Source organism: Macaca thibetana, chromosome 1, assembly GCF_024542745.1.
Source record: "Macaca thibetana thibetana isolate TM-01 chromosome 1, ASM2454274v1, whole genome shotgun sequence".
NCBI lineage: Eukaryota > Metazoa > Chordata > Mammalia > Primates > Cercopithecidae > Macaca > Macaca thibetana.
The window spans coordinates 14,760,124-14,776,098 of NC_065578.1; the positions used below are offsets into that span (position 1 = coordinate 14,760,124).

The 15,975-nt window shown below is 41.0% G+C and overlaps 2 protein-coding genes across 3 annotated transcripts in view; both read left to right on the top strand.

Annotated features, from left to right (window-relative positions):
* Nucleotides 1-15,975, top strand: part of SRARP (steroid receptor associated and regulated protein) — a 165,151-nt gene that overhangs the window by 18,435 nt on the left and 130,741 nt on the right. The window lies entirely within an intron of this gene.
* SPEN (spen family transcriptional repressor) overlaps nt 1-15,975 on the top strand; it is a 98,048-nt gene that overhangs the window by 18,319 nt on the left and 63,754 nt on the right. Inside the window, exons 2-3 of one of the 2 annotated variants that reach the window (XM_050789575.1) lie at nt 11,764-12,084; nt 15,142-15,618. In XM_050789575.1, the coding sequence (XP_050645532.1) occupies nt 11,764-12,084; nt 15,142-15,618 (798 nt within the window). Of the gene's footprint in view, nt 1-11,763; nt 13,346-15,141; nt 15,619-15,975 lie in introns of those variants that run through there. The other variant, XM_050789585.1, reaches the window with a different exon arrangement.

Sequence of the window (15,975 nt, forward strand, 5' to 3'; positions counted from 1 at the left end):
TAGTTATTTAAGAACAGCTCATATATCCATTTTATATAATTTCATAATAAATTTCTTGAAAGAGTTCAATATTATCATGAAATGAAGCTAGCAGATTTTGACTATCATCAGCACCTCATCATATATAACGTTCCTAGTTAGGCATGCTTGAAATAGAAAAATGCCTTCCATGATTGCCTATTTATAGTAAATGTGGCATACAGTTGATTTATAGTGAGATAATGTAGACGCTTGTGACTAAAGGAGATATAAAATCTTTTGTGTTGAAGGACAGGGACCGGTATTTTTTGTATTTTTAAAAGATAACAGTTTTATTAAGCTATAACTCATAAACCATAAAATTTACCCATTTAAATTATACAATTCAGTTGTTTTTAATATATTCACAGAGTTGTGCAACCATCATCACTAATTGTAGAATATTTTCATCACCCCAGAATGAAACCAGTCACTCTCCATTCTCCTTTGTTCTCAGCCCCTGGCAGTCTCTAATTTACTTTCTGTTAGTATGGATTTGCCTGTTTTGGACTTTTTGTGTATTGTGGAATCATGCAGTATGTGACTGGCTTCTTTCATTTGGCATGTTGTCAAGGTTCATCCGTATTTTAGCATATATCAGAACTTCATTCTTTGTTTTTTTTTTTTTTTGAGGCGAAGTCTCGCCCTGTCGCCCAGGCTGGGGTGCAGTGGCCGGATTTCAGCTCACTGCAAGCTCCGCCTCCCGGGTTTACGCCATTCTCCTGCCTTAGCCTCCCGACTTCGTTCTTTTTTTTTTTTTTTTTTTTTTTTTTTTGAGACGGAGTCTAGCTCTGTTGCCCAGGCTGGAGTGCAATGGCCGGATCTCAGCTCACTGCAAGCCCCGCCTCCCGGGTTCACGCCATTCTCCTGCCTCAGCCTCCCGAGTAGCTGGGACTACAGGCGCCCGCCACCTCGCCCGGCTAATTTTTTTTTGTATTTTAGTAGAGACGGGGTTTCACCGTGTTAGCCAGGATGGTCTCGATCTCCTGAACTCGTGATCCGCCCGTCTCGGCCTCCCAAAGTGCTGGGATTACAGGCTTGAGCCACCGCGCCCGGCCGACTTCGTTCTTTTTTATTGCTGAACAGTATTCCATTGAATGGGCATGCCCTCCCCCCTTTTATTTTTATTTTTGAGAGACAGGGTTTCACCATGTCGCCCAGGCTGGTCCCCAATTCCTGAGCTCAAGCGATCTGCCCACCTTGGCTTCCCAGAGTGCTGGGGTTATAGGCCTGAGCCACCACGCCTGGCTCATGCCACGTTTTTTATCCATTCATCAGTTGATGGACATTTAGATTGTTTCTCATTTTTGGCTATTTTGAAAAATGCTGCTATGAAAATATCTGTACATTCATTGTTTTTTGAGTCAGGGTCTTGCTTTGTCACCCAGGCTGGGTGGCTATCTCACCAGCAATGTATGAGGGTTCAGATTTCTCCTAATCCTCATTATTAGTTATCATTGCCTTTTTTTTTTTTTTTTTTTTTAGCTGCCCTAGTGGGTATGAAGTGGTATATAATTGTGATTTTGATTTTGATTTCCCCAATGACTAATGAGGACTAAATTTGCCATCTTTTCATGTGTTTATTGGCCATTTATGCATCTCTTTGTGTATATGTATATGCGCTCTGTCACGCAGGCTGGTGTGCAGGGGCGTGATTTCAGCCCACAGCAACTTCCGCCTCCTGGGCTCAAGCAGTCCTCCTGCTTCAGCCTCCTGAGTAGCTGGGACTACAGGCGTATGCCACCATACTTAGCTAATTTTTGTATATTTTGTAGAGTTGGGATTTTGCCATGTTGCCCAGGCTGATCTCAAACTCCTAGGCTAAAATGATCCACCTGCCTTGGTCTTCCAAAGTGTTGGGATTACAGGAGTGAGCCACTGCGTCCGGCCCCAGCTAATTAAAAAATTTTTTTGTTTGTTTTTGTAGAGATGAGGTCTTGCTGTGTTGTATAGGTGGGTCTGGAACTCGTGGTTTCAAGTGATCCTCCCACCTGGCCTCCCAAAGCTTTGGGATTACAGACTTGAGCTACTGTGTCCAGTCTCAGTTTTAAAAATTGGATTGTGCTTTTCATTGAGTTAAGAGTTCTCTATCAGAGATGTAATTTGTAAATATTTTCTCCTCTTCCATAGGTTTATATCTATTTTTGATATGTCTTTAGATAGAATAAAACTTTTTTTTTTTTTTTTGAGACGGAGTCTCCCTCTGTTGCCCAGGCTGGAGTGCAGTGGCACGATCTTGGCTCACTGAAAGCTCCGCCTCCCGGTTTCACGCCATTCTCCTGCCTCAGCCTCCCTGGTAGCTGGAACTACAGGCACCCGCCACCACGCCCGGCTAATTTTTTGTATTTTTAGTAGAGACGGAGTTTCACCCTGTTAGCCAGTATGGTCTTGATCTTCTGACCTCGTGATCTGCCCGCCTCAGCCTCCCAAAGTGCTGGGATTACAGGCATGAGCCATTGCGCCCGGCCAGAATAAAACTTTTAACTGTTTCAGTTTGCCATTGTCATTTAGCTACTTAGATTTATCATTGACTTGCTGGATAATTGTTAAATTTTCCTTTTGGTTTTAATTTATTTTAACTGATATGAGGTATATGACATATTACAAATTTTACTGTCTTATTTGATTATGTTCAAATTGTAGGAGTCTTGTAATCTGAGTATATGATTTCAAGTTATATGCTACATTTAGTATGTTGAAATGTGGGGCTATCAGTAATTGTGAATGGAGTAGTTTTAATATCTACTTCAGTTATGTAGATGACAAGTAACAGCTTTTATTAAATTAATTAATTTAAAAAAAAAATTTTTTTTTGAGACGGAGTCTTGCTCTGTCCCCCAGGCTGGAGTGCAGTGGCCGGATCTCAGCTCACTGCAAGCTCCGCCTCCCGGGTTTATGCCGTTCTCCTGCCTCAGCCTCCTGAGTAGCTGGGACTACAGGCGCCCGCCACCTCGCCTGGCTAGTTTTTTGTATCGTTTAGTAGAGACGGGGTTTCACTGGGTTAGCCAGGATGGTCTCGATCTCCTGACCTCGTGATCCGCCTGTCTCGGCCTCCCAAAGTGCTGGGATTACAGGCTTGAGCCACCGCGCCCGGCCTTTCTTATCCTTTATGGTGTGTTTATTTGCTCTTTGCTTTTTGTCTGTCTATAATGACTAATTTTTTTTTTTTTTTTTTTTGAGACAGAACCTCACTCTTTTGCCCAGGCTGGAGTACAGGGGCGTGGTCTTGGCTCACTGCAACCTCACTGCCTCCTGGGTTCAAGCCATTCTCCTGCCTTAGCCTCCTGAGTAGCTGGGATTACAGGCACGGGCCACCATGCCTGGCTAATTTTTGTATTTTTAGTAGAGACAGGGTTTCACCATGTTGGTCAGGCTGGGTCTCGAACTCCTGACTTCAGGTGATCCACCTGCCTTGGCCTCCCAAACTGCTGGAATTACAGGTGTGAGCCACCATGCCCGGCTGATCATTTGCTTTTGAATAAGGCACAGCTGTGGTGATGATGAGGGGGAAAGGTGGAAAAGTAGGCAATACACAAAGCCATGGGTAGTTTGATAAAAATGTGATCTTTCGAAAGTTATATTTTGGGTTTTAGATGGATGGGTGGCTATGTCATTTGCATGCATCTTCTAAAGGCTTGATGCTTGTCCTCATTTACAATTCTGTAATAACTTTTTCTCCCATAGCAGGATTTCAAAACTTTGAGAGCTAGTAAAGATGGGATCTCATTCCTTGGAAATAGAACAGTAATGTTAATGATCATAAAAAGACTCAGATGTGATTTTTTAGCTCTAGAAATTAACTGGGTCAAGAGGGATTAGATGCAAAATTGGGAAGTGTTGTTTTCATTGGTGTTCTGTTGTCTTGCTTCGAGAATGACTCAGAGAGGATTGTTTTCTATAGTAGTATGACTTGTGTGAGAATGAAGTATGTGGCAATTCTTTCCTATTGCTTATTAGGTCAGTTGCAAAAGCGGAGATTAAAATTACTCACTGCTCCCAGGTTCAAGTGATTTTGCCTCAGCGTCTTTGGGATTACAGGCGTTTTCAGATCAAGTCTTTCACCATGTTGGTCTCTGTCGCCCAGGCTGGAGTGCAGTGGCACGATCTTGGCTCACTGCAACCTCCACCTCCTGACCTCAAGCAATTCTCATGCCTCAGCCTCCTGAGTAGCTGGGATTACAGATGTGCACTACCACACCCAGCTAATTTTTTTGGATTTTTAGTAGAGATGGGGTTTCACCGTGTTGGCCAGGCTGATCTCAAACTGTTGTCCTCAAGTGATCCACCCACCTCAGCCTCCCAAAGTGCTGGGATTAGAGGTGTGAACCATTGCACCCGGCCATGTGTTTTCTCCACTATATCACATTGTCCTCAAATGCGAAATCTGAGGTCATCAATATACTGAAATTGGCCAGGTGTGGTGGCTCAAGCCTATAATCTCAGCACTTTGGGAGGCCAAGACTGGCGGATCACCTGAGGTCAGGAGTTCACAACCAGCCTGGCCAACATGGTGAAACCCCGTCTCTACCAACAATACAAAAATTAGCCGGTCATGGTGACCCATTCCTGTAATCCCAGCTACTTGGGAAGCTGAGGCAGGAGAATCACTGAAACCCTGGAGTTTCAGTGGTGGAGGTTGCAGTGAGCTGAGATCGTGCCACTGCACTCCAGCCTAGGCAACAGAGCGAGACTCAGTCTTTAAAAAAAAAAATCATCTTTGTATGTATGTATCTCTTCAGGCACTTCTAAGACTGTCAGTGCTTATTATATGGATTGCTAAATATTGAAAAGAGATCAAACATTCAGGACACCTGGCATTATTTTGGGTAACTTTTCATTCTTTCTTGAAAACTTAGAAGAGTATAGTGTATATTGATCAAATTTTAGTGATAGGGAAGTTTTTTGTTTTGTTTTGAGATGGAGTCTCTCTCAGTTGCCAAGACTGGAGTGCAGTGGTGTGATCTCGGCTCACTGCAACCTCCGCCTCCCAGGTTCAAGCGATTCCCCTACCTCAGCCTCCCGAGTAGCTGGGATTACAGGTGCATGCCAACACACCCAGGTAATTTTTCTGTGTGTGTGTTTTAGTAGAGACGGGATTTCACCATGTTGGCCAGAATGGTCTCCATTTCCTGACCTGGTGGTCCGCCCGCCTCGGCCTCCCAAAGTGCTGAGATTACAGGCCTGAGCCACTGCGCCTGTTTTTTTTTTTTTTTTTAAAAGACGAGGTCTTGGTCTATTGCCCAGACTGGAGTGCAGTGGCACAATAATGCCTCACTGCAGCTTCAAGTTCCTGGGCTCAAGCAATCCTCCTGCCTCAGCTTCCCAAGTAGCTGGGACTACACCACCACCCAGCTAATTTTTTTAAAAAATTATTTATTTATTTTGGGGTGTCACTATTTGCCCAGCCTAGTCTCGAACTGTGGGGCTCAAGAATTCTCTTACCTTGGCCTCCCAAATTACAGGGATTACAGGCATGAGCCCCATGCTTAGCTGTGAAGATTTTTAAAACATAACCAGTTTAGTATCGTCTTTTTTTTTTTTTTTTTTTTTTGAGATGAAGTCTTGCTCTGTCGCCTGGCTGGAGTGCAGTGGCGCTATCTCGGCTCACTGCAAGCTCCACCTTCTGGGTTCACGCCATTCTCCTGCCTCAGCCTCCAGAGTAGCTGGGACTGCAGACGCCTGCCACCAAGCCCAGCTAATTTTTTGTAGTTTTAGTAGAGACGGAGTTTCACCGTGTTAGCCAGGATGGTCTCGATCTCCTGACCTCGTGATCCATGTAGTAGTGTCTTTAAAAATTGTTTAAGGCAAACTCATTGTTTTATACTGCACTGTGTAGCGTTCAAGTAGAATTTTTTAGCTTTATTTTTTCTCTGGTTTTGATTTTCTTTAAAAAATTGTTTTAAATAGGTACGGGGTCTTGCTATGTTTCCCAGGCTGGTCTCAAACTCCTGAGTTGAAGTGATCCTCCCACCTCAGCCTCCCAAAGTGGTGCGATTACAGGCATGAACCATCATGCCTGGCCAATTTCAGTTTTCTTAATTCTTTAAAAGTTACAAATGAGGACAGGGTGCCACTGCAGGTTGACACCTGTAACCGCAGTACTTTGGGAGGCCGAGATGGGAGGATCACTTGAGCTCAGGAGTTTGAGATCAGCCTAGGTAACACAGCGAGATCCTGTCTGTATTAAAAATAAATTAGCTGGGTGTGGTGTCGTGCGTCTGTAGTCCTAGCTGATAGGGAGGCTGAGGTGGGATGGTCACTTGAGTCCAGGAGGTTGAGACTACAGTGAGCTGTGATCAAGCCACTGTACTCCAGCCTGGGCTCCCTGTTTCCAAATAAAAACTACAAATGAGTTAGCTTATTACCATAACCAGTGACCATGTTATTTTAGAAACTGATATATTTATTCTTATTGCTGGAGAATATTGCATAGGCAGGTTCTCTGGAAACTTACAGCTAAGGCTTGATATTGTTAATAAAAAAAGGAAAATATATCTAACTGTGGTTTGATTATTCTTGTTCTTTTTTACTTAATAAATGTCAGGTAAATGGTTTAGTTTGAATACTGGAGGGATGCTCGAATACTAAAGGAAATGTGGTGTTTTGGAAAGAGTAGACAAAGTCAGGAAATCATATTTACCAGCTAAGTTTTCACGGATATGAAGATTTAAGCAGCCCTTTTTGTTTATTTAAAATTTGGGAGTTTCCAGTCTTCTTAGTGTAAAAGAGTAGTGTTGATTTGTTCTCTTTGTTAAATTTGGAGATAAATTTGTGGTTTGTTTTCAAAAGGTACTTTCCTTATACAAAAATGATATGAGCAGTGAGCGCACCTTTGTAAGAAAGGATTATGCTTTGATTTTTGTTCTGTGTGCATTCATCTATGCTTTAATTTTAATTTTATTTTTATTTTTATTTATTTTTTTGAGATGGAGTCTCGCTCTGTCGCCCAGGCTGGACAGTGTAGTGGTGGAATCTGGGCTCACTGCAAGCTCTGCCTCCTGATCTCAAGCCATTCTCCCACCTCAGCCTTCCAGGTGGCTAGGACTGCAGGCACATGCCACCACATCTGGCTAATGTTTGTATTTTTTGTAGAGACAAGGTTTCTCCATGTTGCCCATGCTGATCTCAAACTCCCGAGCTCAAGTGATCCTCCTGCTTCAGCCTCCCAAAGTGCTAGGATTACAGGTGTGAGCTACCATACCCTACCTGCGTTGAGTATTTAGTTCCTCATTCCATATGTATTTCTTTTGTATTCAGCTCTTTAGAGTTTAAACTTAGATATTTGTGTCCTTTGACTAAGTTATTTGTTGCTTCCTTCTTTGTTGTTTTCTGTTCTTTTTATTTTTTAGGTAGGAGAAAAATCTATGTGAACTTGAGTTTAGTGATAAACTGTGTATATGTGTATGTTGGGGGAGTAAAAGATGTAATATGAAATTTATTTTAATCACTTAAAATTTACAATTCAGTGTCATTAAGTACATTCACAGTGTTGTGTAACCATCATCACTATAGTCAGAACTTTTTCATCATCCCATATAGAAACTTTACCTATTAAGCAATAACTTCCCATTCCTGTTTTCTCCCACGTCCTGGTAATCTGTTCTACTTTCTTTACGAATTTGACTGTTCTAAATACCTCATATAAGTGGGATCATGTACTATTTGTCCTTTTGTATGTAGCTTATTTCATTTAGCGTAATGTTTTCAAGGTTTTATTCATGTTGTAGTGTGTTATCAGAACCTCTTTCTTTTTAATATCTTATATTCCATTATATGTGTGTTCCACATTTTATCTCTTCATCCATTGCTGGCCATTTGTGTTGTTTACACCCTTTTGCCTATTGTGAATAGTGCTGCACTGAACATTGGTAGACACATACTTGTTTGAATCCCAATTTTCATTTCTTTGGACTGAAATTGCTGAGTCATATGGTAATTCTCTGGTTAACTTTTTGAGAAAATACCAAACTTTTTCACAGGACTGTGCAGCATTTTACATGCCTACCAGCTATGCAGAAGGATTTAAATTTCTCTCTCTCTTTTTCTGTTTTAGATGGAGTCTTGCTCTGTCGCCAGGCTGGAGTACAGTGGCGCGATCTTGGCTCACTGCAACCTCCATCTCCTGGGTTCAAGCGATTCCCCTGCCTCAGCCTCCTGAGTAGCTGGGACTACAGGCACGCGCCACCATGCCCAGCCAAAAACAAAAAAATGAAAAAACCAGAAAAGAAGTGTTTGCAAGGATGTACTTTTGTTTTTATTTTTTAGAGTTTTAAAAATATAGCCATGGCTGGGCATGGTGGCTCAAACCTGTAATCCCAGCACTTTGGGAGGCTGAGGTAGGTGGATCACCTGAGGTCATGAGTTTGAGACCAGCCTGACTAACATGGTGATACCCCCCCGTCTCTACTAAATACCAAAAATTAGCTGGGCGTGGTGGCACATGCCTGTAATCTCAGCTACTTGGGAGGCTGAGGTAGGAGAATTGCTTGAACCCGGGAGGCAGAGGTTACAGTGTGCCGAGATTGCTCCATTGCACTTCAGCCTGGGCAACAAGAGTGAAACTCCGTCTCAAAAAAAAAAAAAAAGCCATTCTTGGCCAGGCAAGGTGGCTCACACTTGTAATCCCAGCACTTTGGGAGGCGGAGGTGGGCGGATCACAATGTCAGGAGTTCAGGACCAGCCTGGTCAACATGGTGAAACCCGTCTCTACTAAAAATACAAAAATGAGCTGAGCGTGGTGGCAGGTGCCTATAATCCCAGCTACTCAGGAGGCTGAGGTAGGAGAATGGCTTGAACCTGGGAGGCAGAGATTGCAGTGAGCCGATATCGTGCCACTGCACTTTAGCCTGGGTGACAGAGCTAGGCTGCAACTCAAAAGAAAAGCCATTATCTTGGGTGTGAAGTAGTATGTCTTGTTTTTGTTTTTGTTTTGAGACAGAGTCTTAGTCTGTCACCTAGGCTGGAGTGCTGTAGCACAATCTTGGCTCACTACAGCCTTGAACTTAGGGGCTCAGGTGATCTACCTGCTTCAGCCTCTTGAGCAGCTGCTTGGACCACAGGCGCACATGCCACCATGCCCAGCTACTTTTTTTTTTGTTTCTTCATAGAGTCAGGGTCTTGCTTTGTTGCCCAGGCGGGTCTCAAACTACTGGGCTCAAGTGTTCTTCATGCCTCAGCCTCCCAGAGTGCTGGGATTATGGTGTGAGCCACTGTGCCCAGCTTGAAATAGTATCATATGGTGGTTTTGATTTGTATTTCCTTAATTACTAAAGATTTTGAGCATCTTCTCATGTGCTTGTCTGCCATCTGTATATCTTTTTGGCTGAAATGTTTTGCCCATTTAAAGAAAAATGGATAGAGTTGTAAGGTTTCTTGTGTTCTAGATACAAGTCCTTTGTGAAATACATTGGATGGCATTTTTTTGTGTTTGTGTGGAAAGAACTATTTCAATCCCTATCGGTTTTTTTTTTTTTTTTTCTAAATTGAAAAGGTCTTTTTTGGGGATCTCTCTGAAACTATTCTGGTGGTTTGGGGGCTGCTCAGTAAAGGGGGAAAAAGGACATTTTAATAAATTAATTTGTGCCAAATAGTTTTATTACTTCTATTTCAGTTTCCTGATGAAACTGGTTTTAGGATTATGTTTCCTTTGTATGAGGTGGTAACTTAAATCATGCTAGGGGATATAAAAAAGAAAAATTCTGGTTTGTGATAAAGTCAGCTTCTTCAGAGGAAGTGTAAACTTATGACTGTCGATTGTCAGCAAAATAAGTGTTATATTTAAAAGCGCTTGTGCCTGCGTTTCTAAAATGCCAAATTACGAGTACATAAAATTGTAAGTATTAACTCCTAATGAAACTTATGGTATTTTCATGATTTTCTTTAGTGATTACAAATTTTATTTCTCATGTGCTTCAAAATGTAACAAGTATCTCAAAATTTTTCTTTACAGACATTGTACACTTTTTTTGGAATAAAAATTAGAATGTATGGTCTACCAAAAGATTTTCTTAGATTTATTAATCTATATAAATTAAGATGGAGTCTTGCTCTGTCACTCAGACAGCAGTGCAGTGGTGCGATCTCGACTTACTGCAACCTCCACCTCCCAGGTTCCAGCGATCCTCCCCCACCTCAGCCTCCTGAGTAACTGGAATTACAGATGTGTGCCAACATGCCTGGCTAATTTTTGTATTTTTAGTGGAGACAGGTGTTTCACCATATTGGCCAGGTTGGTCCCGAACTCCTGACCTCAAATGATCCACCTGCATGGGCCTCCCAAAGTGCTGGGATTACAGGTGTGAGTCACGGTACACTTTGGGAGGCCGAGGCAGGCGGATCACGAGGTCAAGAGATCGAGACCATCCTGGCCAACATGATGAAACCCTGTCTCTACTAAAAATACAAAAAATTAGCTGGGCGTGGTGGTGCGTGCCTGTAGTCCCAGCTACTCGGGAGGCTGAGGTAGGAAAATTGCTTGAATCTAGGAGGTGGAAGTTGCGGTGAGCTGAGATCGTGCCACTGCACTCCAGCCTGGCAACAGAGCGAGACTCCGTCTCAAAAAAAGAGAAAAATTAGACTATCACTTGCAAGTGGACACAAAAATATTTGGATTTATTTTTGCCTTTAAGTAAGGAGTGTTTGAGTACTTGAGTTTTCCAGTATGATTGTCACTTAATGAATTAAGTTAAAATGAAAATGAAATCTGTAAAATAGCTATATATAGTTTTTATTTTAATAGGAAGTTTTACAGATTTTTAAATTACTTTGATTCTATCTTAGGTTTAGTAGTCCTTTTTAGACTATAAATATTTCTAAAAGCTTCTGAGAAGTGTGTTTCAAGGCCTGGTGCTGTGGCTCACACCTGTAATCCCAGTACTTTGGGAAGCCAAGGCAGCGGATCACCTGAGGTCAGGAGTTCGAGACCAGCCTGGGCAACATGGTGAAACCCCGTCTCTACTAAAAATACAAAAAAACATTAGTTGGGTGTGGCGGCACATGCCTGTAATCCCAGCTTCTTGGGAGGCTGAGGCACGAGGATTACTTGAACCTGGGAGTCGGAGGTTGTAGTAAGTGCATTCCAGTCTGGGTGACAGAGTGAGACACTGTCTCAAAAGGAAAAAAAAAAAAAAAGAGAAGTGCATTTCAGCTAAGTGTTCTAGAAAAGTAAAAAGGTGAAGGGGAGTTTAGTAAATATTATATTTAAGAAATGAGAGTAGGCCGGGCGCGGTGGCTCATGCCTGTAATCCCAGCACTTTGGGAGGCCAAGACGGGCGGATCATGAGGTCAGGAGATCGAGACCATCCTGGCTAACATGGTGAAACCCCATCTCTACTAAAAAATACAAAAAAAAAAATAGCCAGACGTGGTGGCGGGCGCCTGTAGTCCCAGCTACTCGGGAGGCTGAGGCAGGAGAATGGGGTGAACCTGGGAGGCGGAACTTGCAGTGAGCCGAGATCGTGCCACTGCACTCCAGCCTGGGCAACAGAGCGAGACTCCGTCTCAAAAAAAAAAAAAAAAAAAAAAAAAAGAAAAAAAAGAAATGAGAGTAATAATGTGGTGCAGATATTTTCCCCAGAGAGAAAAATGTAAGTGTAAAAGAGATCCATTTGAAAAGTCATTTTGCAGGTCGTCCCTCCTACATACATAACGCAAATTGTCCAAAAAAAAAAAAAAAAAAAAAAGTCTGAAAACTCATTTTGGAAAATTACTGATATGCAGCAATAACGTTGACTTTATTTTTTCCAGATATGGCCGCGTGGAAAGTGTCAAAATTCTCCCCAAGAGGGGATCTGAAGGAGGAGTGGCTGCCTTTGTGGATTTTGTGGACATCAAAAGTGCACAGAAAGCTCACAACTCGGTCAACAAAATGGGAGATAGAGACCTACGCACGGATTATAATGAACCAGGCACCATCCCGAGTGCTGCTCGGGGATTGGATGATACAGTTTCCATAGCATCTCGTAGTAGAGAGGTTTCTGGGTTCAGAGGAGGTGGTGGAGGGCCTGCTTATGGTCCCCCACCGTCACTTCATGCACGAGAAGGACGTTATGAGCGGAGACTTGATGGGTAAGTTCCAAGGTTTCTGTAGGCAGGTATTTTGTATTTGATATGGTGAGAAACAGAAACTCATATTTAGGGGCCCCAGACGGATTTAAAGTTTTGGGCATTCTCAAAGTTTCCTATTTTGGGTTGGAAACGGAAGTGATTTCTATCCCAATGGCTGGTATCTTATGGAATCATAGAGGATATTTCCTGCAGCTGATTGGATATCTGTTCCTGAGATATAATGTGATGGAAGATTTCCTATGGAAGCATCATTTTTGGAGTTACCTGTCTTCTAGAATTAATTATTCCTTCTCTTGGATAATGTTAAGTCCTTCCTTGGATATATCCCTTCTACCTGATGGAGCTATTTGGCTTTTGTGTTCATACTATATGGAATATTTCTGGAATATTAGAGCCTACAGATTCTTTTAGAAGTTGATATCTGCCTCTCCATTTTCACTACATAAAATGTACAAACAAATTGGATTGTCACAAAATAATCTAGCAGACCATAATGATTCAACCACTTGGATTCTACAAACAATACTTTAACATGGAAATGTGTACTTGGATGAAGAAGAGAGAAGGCAATGCTTGATTTTTCCATTTTGGATCTACACAATTTCTGTATTGTTGGAATTACACTCTTTGATGGAATGGGGAAAAATTAAAATGATGGACGTTTCCTAAATCCTGGAATATAGCCATTCTTTTCTAATTGCTGGGATATATGGGATGTCATGCTGTCAAGATTCCACTAGCCCAGGGAAAGAGGATTACTATATCATTTCTTAAGCAAGTTGCTGTCCAATTAAAGGTACTTTAGCTTTGAACACATGGTGATGATCAGTTGTGGATACAGCAATCAAAATTGACTGGGCTGGATGGCTACAAAAGTGAACTATTGGCGAGCAACTGTGCCTTCCTCATTTGTTGGAATTGTAGAGGATATTTCCTCTTCTGCCAGCTGCCTGATTCATATTTAGGGCTGGAAATATTTATGAATGTGGATAAATTTCTAATTGTCTACTATCTCAAGAAAGAAGTCTGGGGGTTTGAGAGTTACAGTTTGTCTGGGACTACTTGCTTCCAGTGGAATTATTTTGTCTGGTCACTAAGATTTTTTTTTTTCTTGTGGTTCATCTAAATATCATTTGACACCCTTGCCCATTAAGAAGGTGGATTACCCCCATAAGAGGGGCCAAAATTGGGGAAGTTATGTTCACAATTCTCTCCCTAGATTTAATTGGGATTATAGGTCGTGTTTCCACACTTGGAAAAGGTTGGTATGTCCTGACCTGTGTATATTAGCCCCTCTCCTAACCCAAGTCAAACTCTCTTTTTTCCCCCACTAACTCTAGAAGTATTTAGTACTAACAGTGAATCAGAGAATAGCCATTAGATTTCAGCTCTGCTAGCTCTTGTGCCTGCCTTCTGTATCTTCTTAATGGATAAAAACGTTGCATATTTATAAAATAGCAGCTGTAGCAGTAATTGTCCTGGAACTTTTTTGCCTATTGCTTCTGTTAAATCATTAATAATGGCTTTCACTGATTAACATTTGATAGGGTGCTAAATTAATTATTTATGGCATTTTCTCTTAAGTCTCAAAGGAAACCCTCTTATTTGTTAGACATTGAAATACAAAAATTTTGAAACTGTAGTAAATAAAAGAGAAACTCATTTAATACATTTAAGTAGGAAAGATATAGAATGTTTATCATGCTAGTTTTTCACGATAGCAGCAGAAAAGCTAAACTAAGCCTAGGAAGGTGGGGTTGCTACTAAGAGAAATGATGGGTGAAAATGAGTATTAGTGGAGAGACCTGGAATCTAAGCATGTACTGGGGATCTAGTATTAATTGTTACAATATTTTGCCAGATACTCTTCATTGGAGAGATTCTAATTCTTTATGTTTCATGATTCCTTAATCCCTTTTGATAGAAGATAGATCCAAAGATGGGTTGAAGAGAAACTCAAGTGAAATGGTCTTTTAGGAGCTGAGTTCTAGTTCTCTACAAAAGTAGAGAACTTATGATTTCTTTTTAGGATTATAATTAGTTTTTAATATTAACACATAATTGCATGTGTGTAATTGCACATGCGACATGTTTTGTACTTTTTAGGTTGACAGATATTCACATCCTACTAAATGATTTTTTAAATTAAGTTATTTTGCTAATAGCGACCTTAGAATATCTTGTAGTTCCTAATGTTGCCTAATTTCATCACAGGCAATTTGAGTATAGCTAAAAGCTAAAAGAATGTATTTCCTGCAGCCATTAAGTGTATACATTAAGAAATTGAATCATGGAATAGTCATTTTTAAAGTCATTTGGAATTTGATGACACAGGAGTAATTTTTATTTTTAGTTAAATTTACGTAGCGTAGCATATGGTAACCTAATATTTTGATATTTGAAGTGGTTTTTTTTGAGATTCTATTTTTAGTATTAAATGTAATTGGGTACCTCTGTGCAGTCTGTGTAGTCTAGTTTATGTAGTCTAGTAATTTTTTATAATTATCCAAGCAGTCAAAACTTAATGAAACAGTTAAACTTAGAAAATTTTTTCTGGACTTCTTGAAAGTCCTTCCTACTGTTGAGACATGCGCTGCAGCAGGGCTTTCATGTCTGAGTTAAAACATAGCATGGAAATGTGGCCTAAAAGAAATTTGTGAATAAATAAAATTTGATATATACTTTAATCAGATGAAAGTGTAAAAACTTTCATATTATTAAAATAGTCTCCTCTTGTTCCGTTAACATGAAAAGGAGATTGTATATTTATGTATGCAAGTCAGAAAATCTCTAATAAAGTAAGCAACTGAGCTGCAGAACACTAGTCATGAAAGCCCAATATACAATGAAAACAATGATTCATCAGCTGTGAAAATAATTTTTGGAGTCAAGTAAAATGTTAAGCTTGTTAGCGTTTGCTTACTAAGTAGGTTAATGCTGTTTAGAAAATGACCAGTTGCAAAGACAAAGACAATGCTGAAGTGAATGTTTGCATGACTTGCTTTTAGTTTTGCTTGCTCCTTTCTGATTAAATATTTTTCCCCCTCCTAAATGCAGGGCTTCAGATAACAGGGAGCGTGCTTATGAACATAGTGCCTATGGACACCATGAACGGGGGACGGGAGGATTTGATCGGACAAGACATTACGATCAGGATTACTATAGAGATCCTCGAGAGCGGACTTTACAACATGGGCTCTATTATGCTTCTCGGAGTCGAAGTCCAAATCGCTTTGATGCTCATGACCCCCGATATGAACCTAGGGCTCGCGAGCAGTTTACACTGCCGAGTGTGGTACACAGGGATATCTACAGGGATGATATTACCCGGGAGGTACGAGGCAGAAGGCCAGAGCGGAATTACCAGCACAGCAGGAGTCGGTCACCACATTCATCCCAGTCTAGAAATCAGTCTCCTCAGAGACTGGCTAGCCAAGCGTCTAGACCCACAAGGTCCCCTAGCGGCAGCGGCTCTAGAAGTAGATCCTCCAGTAGTGATTCAATCAGCAGCAGCAGTAGTACCAGCAGTGACAGGTAGGTTAACAGCCTTTTGTTATAACAGATGAGCTAGCTTTAAACAAATTCTCAACAATCAGTGGGAATGGTTTCAGCATAGTATTATTTTTTAAAGTAATCTTGGATCATATATGTATGTAATCAGTAAAGAAACTGGCATGTGGCTTTTGAATTAACTGTTCTAAGTACTTGAAGTTAAGTGATGATTTGCAAAGTGCTATTTTATCCTCCAGATGCACAATATTAAAATTAAATGATCAAAGAGGAAGGGAGGTGGTGACTCTAGCTGTGCAAGGCAAATCTTGTGACACTGAAAATATGGTATCTCTTTAACATTTTTAATTTTGTAGGTGTATAATACCAATTTATTTCTAT